This window comes from Tiliqua scincoides, chromosome 14, assembly GCF_035046505.1.
Source record: "Tiliqua scincoides isolate rTilSci1 chromosome 14, rTilSci1.hap2, whole genome shotgun sequence".
Lineage (NCBI taxonomy): Eukaryota > Metazoa > Chordata > Lepidosauria > Squamata > Scincidae > Tiliqua > Tiliqua scincoides.
Genome location: NC_089834.1, coordinates 11,597,806 through 11,622,877, shown reverse-complemented (window position 1 = coordinate 11,622,877; position 25,072 = coordinate 11,597,806). Strand labels below are relative to the sequence as shown.

General features: G+C 53.1%; 1 protein-coding gene across 1 annotated transcript in view; it reads right to left on the bottom strand.

Moving 5' to 3' along the window:
* The window catches only part of MN1 (MN1 proto-oncogene, transcriptional regulator), a 30,455-nt gene extending 5,681 nt beyond the window's left edge, over positions 1-24,774 (bottom strand). Inside the window, exon 1 of the mRNA XM_066609977.1 lies at positions 21,621-24,774. Coding sequence (XP_066466074.1) covers positions 21,621-24,774 — 3,154 coding nt within the window. The remainder of the gene's footprint in view (positions 1-21,620) is intronic.
* Between the last annotated feature and the right edge of the window lie 298 nt (positions 24,775-25,072).

The following is a 25,072-nucleotide window of genomic DNA, read 5'->3' as shown; positions in this document are numbered from 1 at the left end:
TAAACTGCACAAGAGGGGCAAGCACAGCAAGTCCTTGTCCAGGGTGCTCAAGGCACCACTAGAGGTGGCAGAGACACTTCACCTCCTTTTACTCACTACCCTCAGGTGGAACATAACGGCAGCCCAATGCGCCTCACCCTCTGAACTCCGACAGCACTGGCCAGGTCCAACAAACTGTCCCTCAGAAACACCACCCGCCAGCGAAGAAGGAATCTCACACTGTCACCACATGCAAAGGATGTGGCATTGCGAGGCTCCCGCTCTGAGTGCTTTTTCACAACTCACGCAGCAGCAGCCCAGACACACGGAACGCGAGAGCAGGAGCAATGGTCAGTCTGGCCTCTCCAGCGCCGTCCACGTCATCTTGCAGGAGGCCCAAAGGCTCATCCCTTGCACCTCTTCAGAGGCTCTGACAAAGCCCCGCAACCACCGGCAGCGTCAGAGTCTGACCCGCCCAGCTCAGCGTGGGCCTGACCAGCAGCCGTTCGCCCTCAATGCCCAGTCAAGCGTGAAGCTCCCTGATGAAGGCCAAGGCTGAAGGCTCCAGCCCCATATGTCTGCCCTGCTCCCTCGGGCTACGCTCCTCAGTGGGAGGGGCTCACAGGCCTGCATCTCATTACTCACACAACTCCCTCAGGACAAGATCTTTTTCACCAAGTCTCCCCTGTGACAGTTTGACATATTGCTTTGGACACCTAACCGTGCATCTGTGCACACCACAGAGCTCTCCACTACAGAGAGTGCCCAGCCACAGGCCGACTTCCCCACTGACGGCGCACTTTGTCCTCACAATGGCCTCTGAATACAGAACAGGCTGGGTCATGACTGAAGGGGTCACAGCCGGTGATCTATGCGCTACACTGATCAGCCACAACCCGCACATCAGGCTGCCCGTGCTGTGCGGCAAGGGGCTGCGGGGCACACACAACTTCTCCCCTCTCCACGCTGCAACAGAAACAGCAGTCCTCCCACAAGAGGCTTCCTTGGCTTGCGTCCAGATGGCATTTCTCCCTGTTCTTGCACACCTTCTAACCCAGAAAGGCAAGAGATGGAGATGTTGCTTCCACTGTGGTGGGCCCCAGAGGAAGCAGCAGCTTCATCTCCCGCCTTTCTGACCAGCACTAGATGGATGTCAGTGCTCTGCGCACCAAACCCGCCAAGAGGGCCACTTCTGGAGCAAGGACAGCTTGCAGAACCACCCAACTTGCCCAGGGTCTGGACACATTCCGCAGACCAAGCAGAAGCCCTCTCTTCCTCTCAGTCACCCCTCTCTTCTGCCTTTCTTTCTCAGTGAGCAAAAGGCCCTACAAGTAGATGTTACACTGCATGGCAGAGAGCTGCAGAGGCAAAGGCCTGTCTGTCCAGTCGTCGACCCCCCCCCACCCGCCAAGTGTTGGGAAGGGAGCCCATTTCTCCCCACTGCTTTCTCTGCGCCTGGCTCTCCCGCACCAGCCCATCAGCCCTGGCAGGTCTCCTCTCAAAGGCTCTTCCTTCCCTGACAGGATGATTAATGGAGGGGCCGAGGATTCTGAAGAGGGCTTGCACCAGGCTGTGTTGCAAGGATGTTTGTTTTGCGTCAAGTGCTCCAAGAGCTGGCAAAGGGCTGGCGGTCCTCGGCAAAGCAGCAACAATGAGAGAGCGGCCAAGAGGGGTCCTGTGGCTGAGAGTGGCCTTCCCACTCAATCCATTTGGTCTGCAACCCTCACAGAGTGGAGGGCCCCCTGACAGGCCAAAAGCAGGCCCTGGTCGCAGGAAGAGGTGGGGGTGGAGTGCCACGGCTTCACTGGCTGGGTTGGGGCAGATAAACTACGGGGTGCCCAAAGGACCAACTAATCAGGCCTGCATCCAGGAAGGAGGGCGTTCTCCTCCCACCCAGGGCTGGCTTTCCATGGGTTCAGTCACCTGTTCTGCAAGCTGCAGCTCAGAGAGGGAAAGAATGTGTGCAGAACGTGCACGTGAGGAGAAGGTGGCAAGAATGGCCAAGAGCAAAGGCTTGTCTTGGAGGCTGCTGGCTCCTTTCATGGTCTGTGCCCCCAACCAGCTCTGGCCACCAGGAAGGCCAAAGCTCCTCCTCTTCCCTGTCTGATAAAGCAACGGACCTGAAGCTGCTCTTCTGCAGCAGCTTTCCAAAGAGAGGACCAGAGGAGCCTGCACCTCCCAAGGGCCAGAACCCTCCCCCTGCTTGCCATCCAGGAGGAGAAAGGAAGGAGCAGATGTCTCTGCCAAGAACTTCTCTGCCTTGGGTCCACGACCTCGGGAGGAGGCTTTGGGATCACTCACTGAGTGCTACAAGCAACAGCTACCCCTCCATGCAGAGGCCATGCCTAGGGTCTCTTCAGCAGACCCACACACTCCCCCATCCCGAATCAGAACACTTTCACCAAGGCACAGCCCTGGAAATGTGTCCTCAGCCCCTCCTGGATGGAGGAGCAGCTGTCCATCAGGGCCAGGATCTGTCCATCAGGGGCCCCACAGGCAAGCTGCCCCTCGTGCCCCCTACCAGAACTCAGCATGGACAGAGGAGTACACAACGCTTTGACTTCTTCCAAAATGGTTCAGGTCGCTTAACCCAAACAAGCTCCAAATCCTGAGCATCCTCATTCCAGGAGAGACTGAAAGCCACAAAACGCATCTGACAAAGAGCTAAGGAAGTGTGGTGGGATGGCTCAAGCAGGGCTTTTTACTTCCAGCAGGGAAACGAGCGACAGGAGGTGCCCGTAGCATGCGTCGTGTCCTGAAGATGAAATTCACAAACCAGGACACACAGAGGACCGTCACCAGTTTTCCTTTCCTGCCCAAGATGCTCATCAAGGAACTGCGAACAGGCAGACGCCACTTTGGGCAGTTCAGCAGGTACTTGACATCTGTGAAAACACTGGAAATTTGTTGCCCCAGACAGTCTCTGAGGAAGGCATTGTTCCATTCCACAGATAACAAGCTGAGGTAACAAGGAAGCAGCCTGGCCAAGCAAGACTTGAACTCAGCCCTCCCTTTTGCTGGGCTGTGCCAAGTGTGGAGGACCTGAGCAGCTGGAGCCCAAACCAGCCATCTGCCCATGCCGGCTTCCCATGTTTCCCAGCTTCAAAGCCTCTGGTATAAAAGGCTGGGACTGAGCCCGCCCTGCCCGCAGCTTGCCTCGGACATCTCCACTGCCTCTCACTGGCACACACTCTGCCCATGGCCAGGCAAGCAGGCAGAAGGTGGCCGCCACGGCTCTGCTTCCCCCACCAGTTCCAAGTCCTGGCAACATCAGCTAGGAGGCCTCTTTAGAGAGCCGCAGAGCCTCCAGCTGGAGGCCTCCCTTTAATTAATCCTGAAAGGCCTCCTCTCATCCACCCGCGCCTTCCGAGGAGAGGACAAGATTGTGGGCCTTTCGGGAAAGACACTCTTGCTCAAAAACCAAGAGAAAGGCTCCAGGCCCACTGGGTAAAGCACCTTCCAGGAGGCCTCATCAAGAGGGCCATCCCCAGATTGTGTTTAAACATATGCAGCGACATCACGCTGAGACAGCCTGTGAAAACCCCACAGCAGCTTATTCTTGCTACTCCCCACCCCCCTGCTCTTCCTAGGACCAGTAATGGAACCAACTCCCTGGAGCCCCAAAGCAAATCCAAGTTTCTCTTTGGTCGCCAAGGGACATGTCTATGGCGGCCTCCAAGAAGACACACGTCTGCCCCGGTGCATCAGCCCCTTTCCCAACGCTCACCCCCTGAGCCCTGCATGTCCCAGCCTGCAGGTGCAGCTGACAAAAACTGCAGAGATGACAGCTGGTGCAAAAAGATCACAACGCTACCCAAAGGAAGAAGAAACAGAACAGGCCCCTGTGCTTTCGAGGGTGCCTGCCACCTGAATGTTTCAAAAAAGTTTTGAAGATCAGGAGATTGTCACACGTAAGGGGCAAACTAGGCCTGACCAAAAGACATAGCGGCCCTTCCCTGTTTGGTTTTTTAGAAGTAAACAGCACACGGGGAGGGGATAGGAATGGGGCCAAGGTGGCAATGGAGGGTAAGGGGGGGCTTTAGTACTTTGCCCTGCCACAATTTCAATTCTGATCACACCTAGTGTGTGTGTGTGGGGGGGGGGGGGGTGAGAACCCCAATCAGAATTGTGAAAAGAGTGAGGTCCTGAAGTCCCTCCTATGGTGCGGTTCATCTCCCCTCCACAACATTTACTTTAAAAAACAACCACAGAAGGACTCTTTGTGGCTTAGCATCGCTTTCCAGTTTTACCTTAAGAGGAGACACCCCCTTTTGAGAGTCACTATTGGCCTAGGAGAGTAGAAGCTAAAGGGAAATTAAGGAGGCCCCAGGGATCTGAGCGGGGACCCCTGAGTCTCTATCACTCAATGGCGTGGACACCACATTGCACCACTCTCTACCACTCTGCACAGAAGGTCCAGCATTGCTGCACCAATGCCTGGGTCAGACTACCACCCCAGGAAGATGGCAGCCACACAGAAGCCTAATGGCAACAAATGTGCCTGGCACAAAGCCGACGAGGAAGGGGCAGAGACCAAGGAGTTAAGGCTCGTGACGCAACCATCTTGCAGAAGGGAAGCAGGTGTGAAGAGGAGACAGCAGCTGAGAACCCCACTGAACTCCCTGGGAGAAGCATGGGGGGTGATGTGTGTGCAAGCGGACATGCGCTGGGAGAGACACTCCCCCCAGGAAGAGAAGAAAAGGACTTCTATTTCTGGCCCGTGCTATTTATAAGCCACTTTTCCAACAAGTGGCTCAGGCTGGCGTTCAAGGACAGATGGGATTAGTTCCCCTGGACTCACGTCACTCACCCCACCAACTTCCCCAGCAAGATACAGAAAAACTGTGAAGAGGGAGGAGCTGCCCATTCTCTCTAGACACGTTTATGGGTTCCGTGCGAATTCTAACTTGTGTGAGAGATGAATAAGGGGGAGTGCTGTGCTGTGGGGCACAAGGATGTGATATTATATTTTTCGCAACCGAGCCAGCTGTGGATCTATGCATGCACCATCTTGAAACACCTGCCTGAGAGCCAGGATTGGGCAGTGGTTCTGTGGCTGGGTTTAGACCTGGGTGTTCCACATTCAAATCCCTACCAAGCCACAAAGTTTCCCGGGTGATCCTGAGCCAGCCATTCTTCCTCAGCCTTGCCTACCTCGCACGGTTGTTGTAAGGATAAAAGGAGGGGGAGAACTATGTACACCACCCTGAGCTCAATGGAGGAAAGGCGGTATTGAAATGTGAAAAATAAAAGCACAAATTGAACGAAGGGTCCAGGCCAACAAAATGAGTGAAACGTGAAAGACAAGACACTTCCACCGAAGGCAAAGAAGTCTCCTTCACAGACCAAAGCCAGCCCCCACCATTCCTGCTCGCAACTGCATGACTAGGGAGCAGCCCCAGGAGGAAGACGGCCATGCAGGGAGGCAGGCCAGGGGTTCGGGGGTTCCAGTGCTCCATGCTAGGAGGGCTGGTTTCAAGAACAGGCTTGTGTGCAGGCATCCAAGGCCAGACCAGCAGCACACTGGGAATTGCTCTTGGAATCAAAGCCACAGCACGTCTGTCAACTCGTGCAGCATTTTTGCTTTTTCCAGTTCACCGTTCAGGATGCCTTTGTGCGACAAACCCTCAGTGCACGCACTACTTTCAGGACACAGGAGGGTTAAAAAATTGCCAGTTTGTTAGATACATAAATCATCATCATGAAATAATTTCAACTGAGCATCTTTGGGAAGAAAATATTGATCTGAAATCATTAATGCAATTATTCGTGGATAAAACTGGTAAGCACTGCAGGGGCCAGATTCCTTCGTTCTCTGCTAGACACATGCTGTCTCCAGTCAGACACATGCTGAACTGTGCCACTTGGCTGGATGGGAGGGCTCAAAACAGGCAGAACTGGGGCAGCTGAGAGTGGGGCTTGACCGTCTGCTCCCACTGCCGTTCTGAGCCCAGTCAGACCTACCCCAGGCCAAGTTTACATGAAAACAAAGCAAAAGGGGCAAAACGGTGCAAAATGACAATGGGATAAACTGCCCCCCCCTGGTTTTGCACCCTCATTCCTGCCCACTTGCTATTTAGTCTTTCCCATCTGACCAAGTTGCATGATGAACTGCAGTCCGGCAAGGTACTTTCCAGCTGCACACACAGAAAACCACAGGCGTTTATAGGGCTGCAGCGCCCAGTTCAGAAATCTGCCCATTAAGCCCTTCCTTGGGGCAGGAAGAGGAACCAGGGATGTTCCCGAGGGTGGCACCCACTCCCCCCCAGCTCAGTTCTTCTTCTGCATCTGTGGGTAGTTTCTCTCCATTTGTCACTATATGGGGGGGGGGGGAGAGTCCTTCTCTTGCTAGCAGGACAGCAGCACCTTTCCTGGATTTTTGCTGCTGCCCATTGAAAGGATCAAAACTAACAAAGAAGTGCTCAGCCCCACAGTGCCTACTCTCAAATCGCTGGGAGCTGACCTTGAACAAAAGACATCTTCGCCTCCACGCATGGACAGACTGTGAGCAGGACACAGGCTCAAGTGGAAGGCAGACCCCTTCTCTGCAGCAGGGAATTCAGACGGTGACACACCAACAGAACCTGCAAGCAGCCCCAGGAGCACAACCACAGCCTGCTGCTTCCATCACATAGCGGAATATTTACAACGCCAAGGGATGCATTACAAGGGACAGAACGGGCAGCAAGGAAACTGCCAGGCAAAGACCAACTCCTCTCCGCAGAGGGTCTTGTGACTACCCAAGAATCCTGCTCAACAGTTTTCCAGTGCAGGAAACATCCGCTGGCTTTTGTACTCTTTATAAATGCTGAATATAAGTTAATTTTAGATTCTGGATTAATGACTCTGAGCTGTAAGTGGGAAACTGTATGGGTGCAAAGAATGCTTTTTCCCGTAAATCAGAGCACTGGAAAACCTGTTTTAAGCCAGAAGGTTGCCTCAGTCTTGTTGTCATGTCTACTGTGCAGTACAGAGGTTTATTTATGAACAAATACATCAAAACCTCAGTTTAATTCTTCAGTGGCGGGGGGGAGACGCACCCACACTTCCTTGGACCCTGCACATTCAGGGGAACTGGCCATTATAAGCCAACTGCTTCCTTGTCTTACCAACAGCGACATCAATGCAAGAATAGCCATTACTCATATCGGAGAGCTACTCCTTCCAATCTTCGGAAAAGCTGTCAAAGGGAAGAAATTGCCTTCATTTTCGCATACGCCAGCTAATGACCCGTGACTGCATGAAGCCAGCGTCAACGGCAGCAACGCGTCATGCTGAAAGCCAGAAAATACTAACACCCAGTCACAGGGTGAGCGCATCTGCGCACGCCCTGCCCGCGTTTCCATAATCAGGTGCCAGGGTGATCCGGGGGATGAAGCCTCCGACTCAGCCGGGGGCTTCACCTTCTGGAGCCAGTCGGACTCCCCCCTCCTCATGGTCTGCAATGGTGAGACGGAAATTCTCGCAATGCATGCATGGAAGTCACAGGACCGCCGCAGAGAGGCACAAGAGAAAGAGTGCACAGCACCCTGCGACACCACACCATTTCCACATACGCTGACTCCACCTCCAACCAGCTGAGGCTCATCAGCTACGTTTGTCCGGCTTACTGGCAGATCCATTCCAGGCATATGCTGCACTGCTGTTAGAAAACCTTAGGAAAGGGGACTCCGTTTTGCCTTTGGAGCGCGCCAGACCAAGGCTGCCCCACCACGCCAGGGCCAGCCTGTCCCCTGGCACAGCAAAACCAATCTCTTGGCCAACGCAGCAGGACACATTTTAGAATGAAAATGTTCTGATTCGTTTATTCACTCAGTAGCGGCAGATTACAATTCTGTACCTAAAGAAAGATTCATTTTCAAGTTCCAGGCTATAATCACACAGTCTAGATCCTATCCTGACATTTCGCCCTCACTCTGTAGAGTTTTCTCAAGAGAATAAAAATGTAAAAGTAGTTAGCCGACACCTAGAACTACTGAAACTCACTTGGAGCAGAATAATGTTCTACTGCCTAAAAAATTCTATATATATAACATTTATGTATATATGTAACATTTTCATTCAAGTTAAGAACAATCACAGTGATAACTGGAGGTGAAATAAGAGCACACAAATAAAAATCACAGTATCACTTTTATTTAATTTTATTTTATTTGTGTGTTCTTATTTCACCTCCAGTTATCACTGTGATTGTTCTTAACTTGAATAAACAATCTCTCTCTCTCTCTCTCTCTCTATCTCTCTCTCTCTCTCACACACACACACACACACACACACACACACATATAATTTACAGAAAGAGAGAGAGAGCACAAATATTTCTGCCTAAAGTAACCCTGTCTATTCTCCCAAGAGCAATGATCAGCTCAGTTTGCTACATGCTGTTTCGCACCCACCCCCCAAGAACACAACTTGCAAGCAGATTTGACAATGTGCAGCAAGAGGCAGCCCCCTCAATGGGCAGAGGGCTCCACAGGACCTAGTAGCTCACGCCTGCACATTCTGCATCCAAAGATAAAGATCAGAGTTTCTGCACCTGCTGTAAAATATTCTACCTTTTCAGAAAAATGTAAATAGAAGGAAAATGCTGGAGAAAACAGGGGTGTGTAATGGGGGGGAGAAATAAGGACAGGGCTCAGTTTTGCTCTTAAGCTGCCAGTTGCATATTGCTGCTTGCACAAAAAGCATTAGAGTAAAAATATAAAACCAGAAAGTGCCTATTTAGGAAGACCATAATAAATGAATAGATTCTTATTATGAGAAGATAAAATGACATTTGTATGTATGTGGTTTTTTCTTATGGATCCTATTTACAGCAGTTTATGTTTACAGGTCCTTAACTGACAACTTGCAATTTGGACCAGTCAAACCCTAGGGGAAAAAAAGAAGAGCATCCAGTGTTTTGTCAATAAGCCTTTCACATCTTGTTCTGGCAAAAGCATTGCATAAAGTGGGGGAGGGAACAAAGCACTGGAAGTGGCAACCAAGGGAGAAGGGGACCAATCAGGGACCAACCACACATCACAGACTGTGGGCCAGTGGACATCTCAGCAACCACAACGTACATTTCAAACTCTGAAAGGAGAAGCACACTTTGCGCACGCGAGTAGCAGAGCTCTCTCAATACCACCCCCCCCCCGAGTTACGATATGCCTGAATGCATATAGCGCAGTGGTCCTCAAGCTTCTTAGCACTGGGACCCACTTTCTTAAATGACACTCTATTGCAGGGGATGGCCAAACCGTGGCACTTGAGCCACATGTGGCTCTTCGACGTATAACGTGCGGCTCACAAAAAAACAGGTTGGCTGAACTCCTTTTTTGCATCACAATTAACATAAAAGGTAAATAAAAAAATTTACATTTCATAATTATTTACCAGGTATAAATTGAGAGTCCACTGGATTAAAACCTAAGTTTCATGTTCACGGTGAGTAAATATATTTAAGAATTTAAATGTTTCTTAAATACTGTGGCTCTCAAACTTCTGAAGTTTGTCATATGTGGCTCTTGCATTAAACATGTTTGGCCACCTCTACTCTATGGGGACCCAACTACAAAACTTTAAAAAAGTGATCTGGAAAGAACTATTTTTATTTTTTACAAGTAATGTTTTGTTTATTTACCCCAAAAAACCAAAAACAAAAATCACCTCAATCCATTCCTCGCAATGAGGCAGCCCTAATGAACAGCCTCAAGGCTTGAGGGCTTGGTTCTGTAGCCCAGTCTTCACCTGCCCCCACTACCTGTCATTGACGGACTTGGGAAAAAAACACCCCAGAAAAAAAGACACTCAGGCTGCAATCCTAACCACACTTTCCTGAGAGTAAGCCCCATTGATCAAAATAGAACTTTTTGTTCTGGTTAGGATTGTGCCCTCAGACATTTATTTCCCTTTATTTACACAAGCTTGCAAACTGCAGGAGCTCAGCTCTTTGCAGGGTACTTAGCAGCTCTCTGGTTTCTGAATAGCCTCAGGGCTTGAGGGAATGAGTTATCTGATCTTTCCATCACCTCTGTTTTAATTGAAGGCACTGCGGGATGCACCAGAATTCAGGTCACAACCCAACAAGTCGGTCCGGATCCACAGAAATGATATAGTGTGTAGCCAAAGAGGCAGGTTGAAAGAGGGGAGGGTCAGACAGAAGACGGGCCTTCCCAGGTAATTTGTTTAGGTGCAACGACTGTGTGTGATCCTCAAGGAAACATTTTCATTTAGGAGAGATCATATGTGCAGAGCCCTCAAACTGCCATTATTGCAAAGCTATAGAAAATGCAGGCCCTGCCCCGTCTCACTCAGGGCTGCTCGTTTCAGCTCTCCAGGATCTCACAGAGGCCTTTCCCAGCATCAGTTACCCAAACTGCTCGAGACCAGGACATTGTGCAATGCAGGATGTGCCCCCCCCCCCAAATCCAGAGGAGCCACTGCAAGCTGCAGTGCTGTGTGGGATGTGGCCAAGTGGCAAGGGCTGCTGGCATGGTGGACAGGCAGCGAGCGAGGCAATGCCCTCCCACCCCTGGCACTGCCAGTATCACTTCTAGCATTTACTTTTCAGAACACGTTTTAAACTTTAATGGACAGACCCCCCCCCCCTAATTGCAGCACCAAAAATTCAGTTGCCACTAGTTCTGGGGGGGGGGGGGCAGTAATGCTAAATCCTTGCTCCTGCCTTCTAAACATTTCAAGTAAAAAAAAGAGAGAAGGAAGAAGAACTATCAGATAAAATGGAGGGCAGCAAAGGAGAACTTTCAAAGAGGGAGCCTGCAGCTACTTGGCTATTCGTGTAGGCCTGCCCCATCCTGTTTACTAGTGCACATGCACAAGCGCATACCTGCAGCCCACAACTGTTGCTCCCCCCCAGAAGCAACTGGGTAGGGGGAGAAAGGGCCACTCTCAGCTGTGGCGCCTGGTGTGTGGAAGGTTCTTGCCAGGGAGGCTCACCTGGCACTGAATTTCACCTCTTGCACCATCGAGGGAAAACCTTCCTGCTTGTCTGGCTTTTAATTCTACTTCTTTGCTATTTTTTTGAAGTTGTTTTTTTCAATGTTTTGATTGTCTGAGACTGATTGTCAAACTCAATGGCAAAATACTGAACATTTTAAAACAAACCACCAACAATGGCCTCCCCTCCAGCCATCACAAGAAATTGGGATACAAGAGCACAAGCACTACAAGGAGCCAGCATCAGTCTAGCTCAAGCAATAGATGCCGGCTTCTGGTAAACATCTGCTAAGCCTCTACCAGGATCACGCCTTAACCTGTTCACTGTAGCAGTCCTACGGGAGCCTGCAGGTCCAAGCAGGTAAGCCCTGCACAGAAGCAGCAGAACACACTGTAAGGAGATGAAGCAACACAGTCCTCTCTCTCTCACACAGGATTTTTGCCACCTTCAGACACTTCAACCTATAGAAGAATGTCCTGCAGTGGGGCAAGACCTGAGTCAGAATTTAGGAAGGCCTCAGGTGCCAAGTCTGTGGCTGTCGCCAAAATTCTAAACCAGGACCGTCATCACTTCAACTTGCTGCATTTGGTTAAAAACTAACCAAACGCTGCATGTGACCACAGTAGCATCATTAACAACCAACATCGCTTCCCTGCAAATATCACCATTGCCCACACTTGACAATTATGGCATTTCCCACATTTGCCCACCATGATAATGTTGATCTCCCGTTTTGATGGGCCGGCAGGGCATTTATCAGAAAGTGAGCCTCACAAAGCAAGATCTGTGGCCACGGCTGCTGCTGCAAGCAGACAGGAAACCATCTTCTGCATCCCGTCCACAACTGAGTGCCTGCCCCCAGTGTTCAGTGTGAGGCCCTTCCAGAGCCAGGCCAGCCACCAAGCCCCCACACTCTCTACCCTGCAGGCGCAATAAGGCAGCGGCACAGACTGCACACCCTGAAGTGCTTCCCCTGCCTCTTGGAGTTGCACCAGCAGGCAATCAAAAATATTTGAGACCTTTACACAGACTGGGTTCAAATAACTTATCTCACAAGAAAGGATGTGAGTGAATTCTTTGGATTCTCTCTCTCTCACACGCACACACCCTCCCTTAATCCAAGACTCCTCCAACCAAGGAAAAGTTTCAGGTGCACCTTGCAAGGGGACTTCATCAAGCAGGAGGCTGAATGAGCAAGTGCCCCAAAAGCTTGCCACACGATGGAGCTTCTTGTGTGTTGGGACATTGGATTTTATGCCTGCATGTTGCCTGCAACCCTCAAAAACCTGCATGGGGGGAAGACACATGGGCAGAATCTTGAAGGCTCTATTACCTGGACACTACAGGATTCCAAACAGCTACACCCAAACTTGGGAGGTTAAGCAAATTATCATTTTGCTGGGCACAGGCCTGTTGAGCCACACCACTCCTTTCTTGGTCCAATGATGTTCTGAATTTCCTAAAGTTCCAGAGTTTGGAGACATTACTACACAGAGTTTGATGCTGGGGCTATAATTTGAGAAAACACTCAGGTTGCACTTCTCTGGTGGGAGGCACTGGTAACTGATCTGGTTTGCCCAAACATGCATCCAGCATTCAAGGGTTGGCAACTAAATCCCCTGACGTATAAGCCATCCAGCCCTCTATGTTCCAAAAGCCTCTCTCTGAACTGGCACCTATCCACAAAAATCAAAATTAAAACGAGTTAGGACCTTGTCTTTAAGTGCAATGGCTGCTGAGCGGAACAGCCAACCCTCCTTCCCCACCAAAGCGTGCAGAGAGGTCTCCACCAAGGGACAACTGCCTGGGACAGTGATTTCAGACCAGAACGGCATGCTTCCTGTACCCCCTCCCTACCCGCAGTATAGCACCAAGACAGTTGCACATCTTACAAGAGCACAAAGACAAGTCAAGCGGAGAAAAAAGCCGAAATCCTCACACCTGCAGTAAAGCAGGGAAAACCTCTCTGAGGAAGAGGACAGAACTGAAGTTCAGGTCTCATCTGACAGCTAATCCAAAAAAGAGGGGAAACAGTTCCCTCTAGATCCAGCTGGTCTCTCACAGGGACCAATCCTACAGCCTACTTACCGAGGCCAAAGCCGTTTCGTGCCAGCCCTTCCTGCAAGGATTCAAAACACACACCGAGCTATTGGTGATGCATATTTCTGGGGGGGGGGGTAACAATGACTCCCTCAAAATAATACAAAATGTCAAGACAGACAAGACACAGAGCTTGCCACAGTCCCTCCCATAATGCATGACCTGCAACTGTGGAAGTTTGAGGCAGGTGAACTGAAATGGACACTCCAAAAATGCGATGCCAACACTCCTCTCCCTGCAACGGGGCGGGAATGCAGTTTTGGCCAATTTGCAGTTCATCTCACACCAACAGTACCGACTGCTAGAGCATCTAATTGGAGGTTAGTGGCTTTGCGGTCACCAGGCTACGGTGGACTGCTCGGTTACCATTCTCCCCAAGCCCCGTCAATTAAGTCAAATATTCTAAACTGATGAAGTAACACAACTCAAGACACAAACGCTACTGTTACAGGATTCCCAAATGATCAGGCAAGCCCCATCTCAGCCTTGAAAAACCACAGGTTTAAAGCTCACTGAGCCACAGATCTCGTGCAATTTTAAACAATGTAGAAATGCTGGGTATAGACACCTTCTCAAGAGAAATCCGAGATAGCAAGCTGCCTCCTTCCAACACACCTTAGAGCAGGTGAGCTCTTCACTCACCCCCACCCGCCACAGAAGTGTCATGGAAAGAAATCACAGCACACACAAACGGATTGCCGGAGTCCAGGCACGGGACTGAGCCTCACACTCAGAAAGGTAACTCAGTTCTCGCCTAAGTGTACCAACAGATCACATTCCTTCGAACGTTCACACTGTTCAGTGGACTCCAAGGGAAGCAGATTTTAGTCGAAATGCTAAAATGGCCCTCCAAAGGATATTTCTCATTATTAAGTATATTTATATACCACTTTTCAACAAGAGTAGTTCACAAAGCGGTTTACGTAGTAAAATAAATCAAATGGTTCCCTTTCAGCAGGCTCATAATCTTAAAAAAGATACAGCAGAGACACCAGCAACAGCCACTGCAAATGACGCGATGCTGGGGTGAAGAGGGACAGTTGCCCTCCCCTGCCAGAATAAGGACACCACTTTAAAAAGTGTGTCCTTGACCAGTTAGGGCCCAATTTTTAATCCTATCCAATTTTTCAGTACCAGTGTAGCCTCAATGCAGCCCCATTGTTCCCATATCTTAAGAAGGCCTCTGTGACTGCTGCCCCACCACAAGATGCAGTGTATGCCCCATTGGCACAGCTGCACCAGCACTGGAAAACTGGATAGGATTGGGCCCTTAGCCATTTGCTTTCCTGAGGAATTATAAAGCAGGATCAGATAGCAAATAAACACACACCACACAACATACACTCTACTGGCCCTACATCACTCAGTCAGCGTTACCAGTGGCTCTCTCTCTGCCCTAAAGATCAAAATACCAATCCTGCCGAAAATCAGATTTGCACCATATTCCTAACATCTACCTTTGCAGGCACTCTGCACTCAAACACAGTAAAATAAAAGAAGCAAACGGCAAGGGATCTCCAAGGCAAGCGGCTGGAATCCTGAATGCGAGGGGAGTCGGAGCAGGAGGAGAACAAATGGAGAGGCGCCCTGGTAAGAGCCGCAAAGAAGCCCCATCACTTGTGAACGCTACCAGTTCAATACAGAAAACAGAACATACTGAAATGATACGGCTATTCTGGGGTTTTCATCAGACTCTGAGTCTATGCTGAGCATTACTGGTGAAAACCTCTGCAATTATTCTGAGCCTTAAGCTCCATTACTTTGGCACTTCATCTCAAATGAACTTCTATTATTTTAAGAAGAAGAAAAATTGGCACGATCCTTAAAAAACACCGCACTGGAAAACACTTCACAAAAGCCCCCACAGGCCACAATCCCAAACAAATCTGGCTACTGTGGCTTTTAAAGATTCCTAGCGAGGAACCACTTGCAGGAGCAGGCTGAGCAAATGTAAACAAGATATGACAAAGTCCTCTGCGCAGAAAACGCGCATACTAGTTCTCAGAAAAACAAAATGACAACTCCACGCAATTTAATCTGCAATCTCCGGAAAGTAAGAGCCACTGAAAACAAAAGGATTTACTTTCAAGTGAGTGCAATTAGAATTGGGTCATCCACATTCTTCTGTCGGTTCACTGTCTTCTTTTAACCACCAAATATATTAAATAACCAGTTAAACTATTTGAGTCTCTCAATATAGTGACATTTGGTACTTGTTAAAAAGACAACATCCTCCGCTAGTTACAACAAACAGTGGCACTCCAACCACTCCCAAAAATCAAAATTAAAACTACTGAAAGATTGTTTTGTACTATTGCAATTATTCTCTTGCAGAAGACCAAGAAGACTCCAAGATCCAACGCGAATAATCATTCATGAGCTAAATCAATACATTTGTAAATTAAAACAATACATACTTCTGTCCCTAACATGTCCAAGAGAACGTCTCTCTGGCACTGGGGCCTTCTCAAACACACACCAATTTTGCAGAAGGCCAGCAATAAATGAGTGTATTGAACACAGATGTTGCTTATGTAAAAACTTTTTTTAAAAAGACACCCTTCTTAGTCTCAAACCGAGCACTAATTTATGCAACGCTTTGTAACGTGGAACTGATACCTCAGTGCTAAACATACAGCAAATTCTACTGAGGACCACAAGACTTGGTTCCACACAAAAACGCAACATCGCTTTCATCATTTGAAGGCAGAGGAGCAAAAGATGGCTAATATTTTTTGCAGTGCAGTATCATCTAAGTTGTTTCCTTTGAAGCATTAAGAAAATCAGCTAGTTAAAATTAATGGATTATCCCTCCAGCTGGTAAATTCACATAGCCAGAGATCTGAGAAGAATCCAACGATCTCTGACACATAATCTCTAGATGGATGTCATGCTGAAAAATTTGACTGGGACATGCAATAAAAAAGGGACCCAGGCACATTTGTAGTGGCCTGGAGATGGGAGAAGGGACAGGTTTCTGCTGGTGCAGACCAGGTGGAAAGAGCCTGATTCTGGCCGTCCCTTCTTGTGTCCAAATTGTACAATCCACGTCCGCGGCTCCAGAAATAAAACGCAAGGCTGCCAGTCCATTTTAATGCAAAGCTGCCCCACAATGCCCAGAACTTCATTACTCAGTACGATTTCTGACCGTACAGCCCACTTTTGAAGTGCCTGAGCAAAATTAACATTTAATTTAAAGACAGACTATAAATAGTGGATTATCAACACAGGTTCCAAGTGCATTGCTAATCAAAGAAGAATCTTCAGAGCATATCACAAAAGAAGCTTTTTACCAGTCTATTTTAAGCTGAGAAAAAAATTAAACACTCTTCCAAAGATTCCTTTATTCATGTATAAAAATAGTTTTGGGGGAGTTTTTTGCTTGCTTGCTACTGGTCACAAAAGCTGCCAACTGCACAGGTTACAACTACAGTCCCTAGTCGACCCGCAGTCACATCATTAAACGGCATATTCCTGTTTTAAGCAGGAATGCAGAGGGAAGGCTGCACTGTCGTTATGGCAGCACTTTTTCATTCTAAAAGCACAATGCAATGTGGCAAAACTTCTATGGGGGCCCCCAAAAATTATTTACGAGTAAGAAAATGACACAGTTAGCATTTTATGAAATGCAAATATAGGATATGTAGAAATGCAAGTTCCACTCTGATCAGATTTTATGTTGCTCCATATTTGTATGCATGCAAGTTTAAGTTGAACCGCAACACAATTTACATTAGACACATATTGTCCATCTTTCTACCCTCCCCCCTCTAACATGGGAAGAGTACTAAATGTTATAAGGGCAAGGAATAGTAGGAGCCATTTCTAATAACACTATTTTGTCTCAAGCCTTACACAATTTATAAGCAAGCAGAAAATATATGTTTTTACATGACACCAAGTACTTTATTTGCGCTCTTCTTTCAAACACACATTGTTCAAATCTCTCAAAACCCGACCACAGGAGATTGCTGGAAAATAAACGCAAGACAATCTTGCCATGAGAGGAGAAAACATAGTGATTCCAAAGCCAGATTGCATTGTGCAGGATTTACACCCTGGAAATATTCAATCCTGAACAGGTTGCATATAAATTGAAGCCCAACAATTCCAAAAGAAACTCACTTTGGGAAGCAAGAAATTCTCCTGCTTACCCGAGCTGATGCACTACTAAATACCCCACCCGGCACAGTCATGCATGCCACAAAATGGAATTCTTTTTTTTTTATGCTTCATGCACTACAAAGTTGTCTGCCTTAACGTCAGTCGTAGATGTTTGCTACTCTTGTTGTTCTCAGAAAGAGTCACACAATCAGACAAACGGAAGGAAAGCTGGACGGCTTCAGTGAGGAAAGACCCTCCCCACTCTACACTTCTAGCCCAACTCTGCAGAGGCAGCCATTATTGGAAGCAACACACATTTTATCCTGAGAAGTGCCCAGAAATGCAGAGAATAGAAGGAAGAAGACTGCCGCTGAGCAAAAATACTCTTCCTGTTGAATGCCTGGGAAAAGCACAACTGCCGAGAGATGGTCAGCGGCCGGCAGGCACTGGGCTCCCATTAGTCAAACGAAGCCACATCACATCAAAGTAATTTCACTGTTTGGGGTGCTGTGGAGCAGAAGAGTTTAAATCATTGTTAACTCTAGAACCAAAAAACAGGCAACGATTCTACTCATCATTTGCTGCGGGGGGGGGGGGTCCTCTTTCTCTCCTAAACCAAATCACTAACCGAGATCACTTACTGAAGACTTGTATCTCTTATCAAAAGAGACAATCAGATAATGTCTTGGCAGAGGCAGCAGCATTGTCAATGGGTGTCTGACTCCTCGCATAAGTTTAAATGCTGCTACCAAAGCCAACAACTAACTCTGAGAATCCCAGTGAACGGCCACTGAGCAAGTTAGTCTGCCTCCTTCCAACTGCCCTGATTATTCCAATAATCTGTCTCAGCCCAAATAAAGGAACCCCAAATATTTTCATACTGCTTGGGTTTTCTGCAAGGTATTCAAAGCCAAGGCTGGACAGCAAAGCTCTTCTCTTGCACAAGTCAGCGACAAAAAACCACACTGAGCAACCGAGAAGACAAAACAGCAAGGGCCAACAGCCACCTCTAGATGGAATCCAAGTTCTTTTTTAACACCACAAATAAACGTTCCACGTTAAGCAGGTCATTCCGTTGATGTCCTCTCTGTTCTATTGCTGGCTTGTTTCAGTGACAGGTTTATGAATGCCATGAAATGTTGCCAAACCAGCAAACAGTAGCTCAACGTACTGCGAGGGCCCGTGGATGAAAATGCAACAGCCACAAAGTGTAACCACATCTATTTACATTTTGCTTGACAACCACCTCAGGAGCTTAAGGTTGTACATTCCTGTGGGCACATCGTGGGAAAAACCTCTCCAGACAGGTCTTAAAAACCAACAACAAAGAAGCAGAAGAGAGTGAACAGCAAAAGAGAGAGAAGCATATACCTTGACTACATGCAGCTAATTAGAAAGAAAGCGACACCCCCTCCCTTCAGAGTGCCCTGAAGTCCCAAGTTATCAGGAGTTTGTCCTCCTTAGAAGGGTGTCTAGAACTGGGGTGCAAAGAAGTGCACTTCAGGACAGGATCTGGGCCCTTTCACCCATGAAAACAGACTCCGCCTAGGAACAAATCAGGCACACCTGCATGTGGGAAAATGACCCAAGAATAGTTTTGCTCCTTGCTGCAGTTTCCAAACACAGGCCACAACAGGGTCCTTCACAGCGCTCAGATGTTCCTGCGATGTGTCACAGACTCTCCACCCCATTCACCTCAGGAACCCGTATTTTAATGGACTGCTTCTGGAGGCAAAAGGGTGGCTGGACAGAGCGACATGCCGTGGCCCACCTAGACCTTCTCTACCAGTGTTGTATCTGCTCCTTTGCAAAGCCTGCTGCTCAGATCTGTGATTCCATCAAAGATTCCACCCCCACCCCACTAGCAAGCAGGTCAGGGGGTTTTGTTTCTCCCTTTGCATTTCAAAAATGCTTCTGATTTGAGCTTTAAAATAAATTACTGTCGCAGGTCTCTCTTAGATATATTTACCCTACAAACTCCATCATATCCAGACTCAACGGGCACTATTTTGAAAGAAAATGGAACTGAGACGCAGTCATTCATTTACCATTGCATTTTGCCAGCAAGAAAGGGGGCTGCAGCTGGCTGGCGGCTACAATTAGGATACCCAAAGTTATTTGGGGATGGGGAGGAATCAAGTCCCGACACTATTGGTGGCAACAGCAACCTGAATCGAGGCACAAGCTGTCTGCTGGCACCTTAAGTCTCCTTCACTGCAACTCACCAGAACAAGGCAGGGGCTACACCTTCCAAACTCCAGCAGGATAAAACTTCCCCAATCACCTGGTCTCATGCTGCAGGCGGTGCCATTTCTAGGATGTTGACCCTTGGAAATAAGCTCTGCCTCTCCTCTCACAGCATGTTCCTCTGGAGAGGAGCCCAAGAGCAATGCAGTGAAGCTTCTCTGCACATCCCAGTAGGATTTTTAAACGTTTTTAAACAAATATATTTCTTCATTCTGTGCATGAGAGGACAAACAAGCGTATTTGTTCAGAAATACAGAAACAGAAAGATTTCCCTTCCCTTGCGGCACTCCTCAGCCCTGAAGCAGTCTACGACCTCTGGCAAGGAGGCCATTCTGGCACTGTCTCTTCAATACAGCCATTAAAGCCATTTCTCTGCCAGCTTTTTTGAAGAGCAGACCTCTCTACACTTTCCTGCATCGGGTCTGCTTTTCCACTGCTGCTGTCCACAAAGCTAGACTGGCATCTTGCATCTCAACTTAAACTTCTGCTGCACTCAGCTCCACCTGATAGCACGACAATGACTGTTTGCTGCTAACAAAACTTGCCATGCAAACAACGCAGGTTTTTCCCACCAGCACAACAAAGGCTGTGCCCTCACCACACCGATGCAGTCGCTGTGGCAGGACTGAGATCATTTACACACAGAATGCGGGCAAATAGGAGCGCAGAAATCAACCGGCTAGAGCTCGCCTAACTCTGTACTGGATTGTGGCCAACGTGTCAAATTCCTAGGTAACAAAGCGTCATTGATAGGCAGCACAACACACCTCCCTGGCTCCTTGAAACAAAGTAAGACCTTCAGTTATTTCTCTCCTTTCCACTCTGACTGCAGTTATGGAGAGCAAGGGTGTGTGTGTGTGTGTGTGTGCGTGCGTGCGCATCTGGCAAGGTAGAGGTGACGGGAGCTGTGATTTGTGCTAACTAGGTATTGATCCAGTCAGATCTAGATGTTGTGTACAAGAAACAATAAAAGAAGGAGCCAGGAAGGATGCGGTGTGAAACTCCATTTAAAGATGGCAAAGGCGGCCCAAACAAAACAATTTATATCCTTGCTTGGCTGAAGCCTGAAGAATGCTGATGGGCTCCCCCAGCACCTGCCCTGCATGCTAAGCATCCCCCCTGCTCTGAAAGAGCCTGGCATCATCGCCTACCCGGGAACAAAGAGACAACGGGCGGCAGCAGCATTTGTGCCTGACAAGGCTGAGGAGGTCAAGACAGCCGGGGCAGGGAGTGCTGCAGTGAGCCCCCAGAAGCCCCAAACTCACCAAGGGCATCTTTTTCCCCATGCTGTGGAAAGAGCACCCAAACCCCCAAAGAGCCAGCCCTTGGTGCTCACGCCTCACAATGGGTAGGCACACCTCACCCCCCCCCAATGCTCAAGTTTGGCGACCAAGGGGCACAATTCAGGAAGGCAAGAGTTTCGGGGGGACGGGGGACGGACGGACAAGGAACATGCCTGAAGCTGCACCTGACTGCACAACACAAAAGGCACCAGGCCAATGAGGCACCTAGCCTGAAATAATCCAGACGCTCCCTAAGAACACTCCTGGGCCCTCCAGGACTCAGCCAGCCACATTTCACTAGGCAAGCACCAACCTGCAAGGATGCTCTGGCCTGCCTAAATGCAGAGGCTTCTTTTGCGGTACACTTTTGAAGAGAGGCTCAGCTTACGAATAAAAGCTACAATACAGGGCCAGGCAGACCCTGCAGAGCTATGCAAAGGCCCACCGGCCCCCACAGGAGGGGACCCAGAACAAGCTCTTCCCTAACTGGGCCTCTGCCCTGCGCCTGGTTACCCACAAGGAGTTGTACTGTTACCAACCCTGCCACCTTGCTGGCTTTCCCAGGGCAGAATCAAAAGGCACAGTCGTGGCCAGCAGCAGCCAAAGGACAAGTGCAAGAGCCAAGCACACGACATCAACCAGGCCGATGCCCAGTGTGGAGTCCCTGCAGTCCAGGCTTTCTACGGCCTATCTCGTCAGGGGCGTTATGCAGGCCAGAGGCTCACCGCTTCCACGGAAGACACGGCCAGGATCTGTGGCCTGGCCCTCATCTCAGAAGGGCTGCCCTGGCAGCCTTCACCAGCCACCCACTCAGCTGAGCCCCTGACCCCGGGAGGAAGCAGCGACCTGACTTCTGCACTGCCCGCTTGCCCTGGCCCTGCTATGGGGGGGTCTGATGGGACCTAGAGCCCAAGGGGAGCACCAAGGGGGACCCAGCCACGGAGGGGGGGAGGGGCGGGTACTACCTTCCTTGCCCTGGTGGGGCGGCTTGGCCTTCTCCCAGGGCGCCAGGGCCTTGTCATCGTCCTGCCCCTCCAGTAGGGCCTTGTCGCCGGGGAGGTACCAGGAGGCGGAGTGCTCGGCCATCAGCGAGTCCAGGTCGATGGTGCTCATGGCGCCCTTGCCAGCCTCGGGCGCGGCGCAGCAGCTGCTCAGCTCGCCGTCCTGGCCCGCGGAGGGGGCGCCGCCGTCGGGGGGCTTCTTGGCGCCGCCCAGGCCCAGCGGCGGGTCCTCGGAGATGCTGAACTGCTGGCGCTGCAGCTGGATCTGCGCCTGAAGGATCTCCAGCGGGTGCATCTCGTCGGGGGCCGCGGCGGGGACGCTGCCGCTGCCGGGGGGCGCGCCGCCGTAGCTGTCCGGGCTGGAGGTAGAGCTGCTGCCGCTGCCGTGCAGGCCGAGCGGGGCCAGCGCCTTCGGCCCGCCCAGCAGCGCGAGGTCTCCCGGACGGGGCGGGGGCTGGGGCGGGCTGCGGCCGGGCCCCTTGGCGGGCGGCTGGTCGGAGCTGGAAGACACCTCGTCCTCGGGGCGCGGCTCCTCGGCGCGAGGCGAGCAGGAGTCCGCCCGGTCCCGCGGCGGCAGGAGCTCGGGCTGCTCGGGCGGCGGCGGCGGCAGGAGCAGCTCGGCGCCCCCCTTGGGCCAGGCGGGGGGCGAGCCCAGCGCCCGGTGCGGCTCGTGCAGGGGCGTGCCCGTCCCGCCGCCCCGCTCGCCGCCCTGCCCGGGGCTGCCGCCCTCCGCCGCGCCCGGCGGGCCGAACTTGTCATAGAAGCCGCCGCCGCCGCCCGCCGGGCTGACGTGCCCGCTGTCCCGCTTCCGGCGACCCCTGCCCCGCCCGCCGCCCGCCTTGGCGTCGGGGGCCGGCCCGGGGGAGTAGTTGGGCGACAGGCCGCTCTCGCCGGCGGCAGGCGGGGGCGCCGGGGCGGGCGGCGGGGGCTCGCAGGGGTCCGCCGGGCTGAGCTTGCCGCGCTTGCCCTCGCCCGCCGCCGCCCCCGCCCCCGCCGCCGCCGCCGCGCCCTTCTTGCCGAAGGTGACGTTGAGGTTGGGGGCGCCCAGGCTGGCGATCATGTTCTGGCAGGCGGTGGAGAGCGCGGCCAGGCAGCTCTGCCCGAACAGCCCGCCGCCCTCCTTGGGGCCCGCGCCGCTCGCCGCCGCCCCGCCGCCGCCGCCCTTGGGGAAGGAGCCCAGCGACAGCGCGCCCAGCTTGCTGCTGGACGGCGGCGGGCGCGGGGGCGGCGGCGGCGGCGCGGCGGGCGCGAAGTCCGTCGGGGGGCCGTAGGCGGCTGGCGAGGCGCTGTGCGGGGCGGCCTGGCGGCCGAAGGGGAAGGCCTGCTGCTGGGCGGCGAAGTCGGCGCCCGGCCTGCGCTCCGCGGGCGGGCTCAGGCCGAACTGGCCGTGCAGGCTGCCCGGGGAGGGCACGTGCCCCTCGCCGCCCGACGGAAGGCGGAGCGGCGGCGGCTCCTGCAGGCCCGGCATGCCGCCCACCCCCGGCCGGAAGAGCAGGTCGCCCGCGCCCGCCGGGAACCAGGCGCCGTCCTGGCCGTCGAAGGAGGGCTCGGGCCCGGGCCCGTGGTGGTGCTGCGGCGGCGGCGGCTGGTGGCCGAGCTGCTGCAGGCTGGGCGGGCGGAGGCGCTGCTGCTGCTGCTGCTGCTGGCTGCGGGAGGCGGCCATCTGCTTGATCATCAGGGCCGCGTTCTGGCGCTGCTGCTGCTGCTGCTGCAGGGCCTGGTGCTCGGCGGGCGGCGGGAAGCCCTCGGGCGCGGGCGGCGGGAAGTCCCCGGGCAGGCCCGCGTAGGCGGAGGGCGAGAGGTGGCTGTCCAGGCCGCCGCCCCACGAGTCGAAGCGCGGCCGCTTGGCGACGCTCATGTAGGGGGGCGCGTCGAAATGCTGCAGCCGCTGGCTGGGGGGCTGCTGGGCCGGCGGCGGCGGCGGCGGGTGGTGCTGAACGCCGAAGACGGGCTCGCCCGGCCCGTAGGGGTGCTGCAGGGTCCGGTTCTCCAGCCGGTGGATGGGGTACTCGAACTGGGCGTGCAGCGGGCCCCCGTCCTGCAGGCCCGCGCTGGCGGCGCCACCCTCGGGGCAGGGCTGCTGCTGCGGCGGCGGCTGCCGGGGGAGCGCGGGCGGGCAGGAGTTCTGCCGGGCCAGGAGGGCGGGCGGCTGCTGCTGCTGCTGCTGCATCAGGGGGTGCCGGACGTCCAGGCCCGCCGGCATCTTGCGCGCTCCCCCGAACCTCTCGAAGAAGGCGCCGTGCGGTGGGTGCGCCTTGGCCAGGGCGCCCAGGCCGCCCGGAGCGCGGGGCCCGGCGAAGCCGCCCGCGCCTGGCACCTGCTGCCTGCCGGCGCCGTAGTGGGGCAGCTGCCCGTCGGCCTCGGCGGGCGAGAAGACGGGCAGGTCGAAGTGGGCCTCGCTGCCGGCGTAGCTGTACTCCAGGGGCTCCACGGCGGCCGCCCCCTGGCTGGGCAGGCGCCTCTGCGCGTCCAGGCCGTGCGGCTCCGCGGAGGAGGCTCCCGGCAGGCCGTGGAAGGAGGCCGCGCGGCTGGGCGACTGGTCCAGGGGGAGGCAGGGCGCGGGCACGCCGGGGTTGTGCTGCTGCTGCGGCTGGAAGTCCTGGAGGGGGCCCGCCCTCTGCTGCGCGAAGCCGTCCGCCGGGGCCTGTCCGTCGGCCAGGTGCTGCTCGTAGCCGTCGGCCGCGAAGGCCTGCTGGCCGCCGCCCGGGTAGCCGAGGAGGCGCCCTCCGTGCAGGCAGGAGGCGCCGGGCTCGGGCCCGAAGCCGCCCGCGAAGTGGGCTGGTTGCGGCGGCGGCTGCTGGTGGGCGCCGTGCGGGGGCTGCTGGCCGCCGAAGAAGCCGTGGACGGGCTGGGGCTGGGCCTGGTGCAGCTCCGCGGGGGCGCCGCCGCGGGCGTGGAAGCCGTAGGGCTCGCCGGGCAGGCTCAGGTTCATGGCCAGCAGCGCCGGGGAGGGCTCCGCCAGGGCGCTCAGGGCCGGCTCGGCGCCCGCGTGGAAGGGCGAGGGCTTGAAGTGCGAGCCCAAGCCCTGCGCGAAGCCGCCCCCGCCGCCGCCGCGCTCCACGGGCGCGCCGCCCCTGCCCGCGCCGCCCTGCGGCTCGAACTGCTCCAGCGCGAACATCCCGGCTGCGTGGCTGGCTGTGCGCTGCCGGCGGCGTCAGCGGGACAGGCGGGCCGAGGCGCGGCGCCGCTCACATCTTGCGCGAAAGTGGCCGGGCGCTGGCGGCGGCACCTGCCGGGCTCTCCCGGCGCCGCTCATGGGCTCCGCTCCCGGGCCGCCGGGCCGCGCCTCATGCCGGGGCGGGACGGGACGGGACGGGCTGCGAGTGCCTCTGCGAGCGCTGCCGCCGCTCTCGCCCCGCGCCGGAGCAGGAGCAACAAGTTTTGCATTTCAGCCCCGCTCGAGCCAGCGCGGCTGC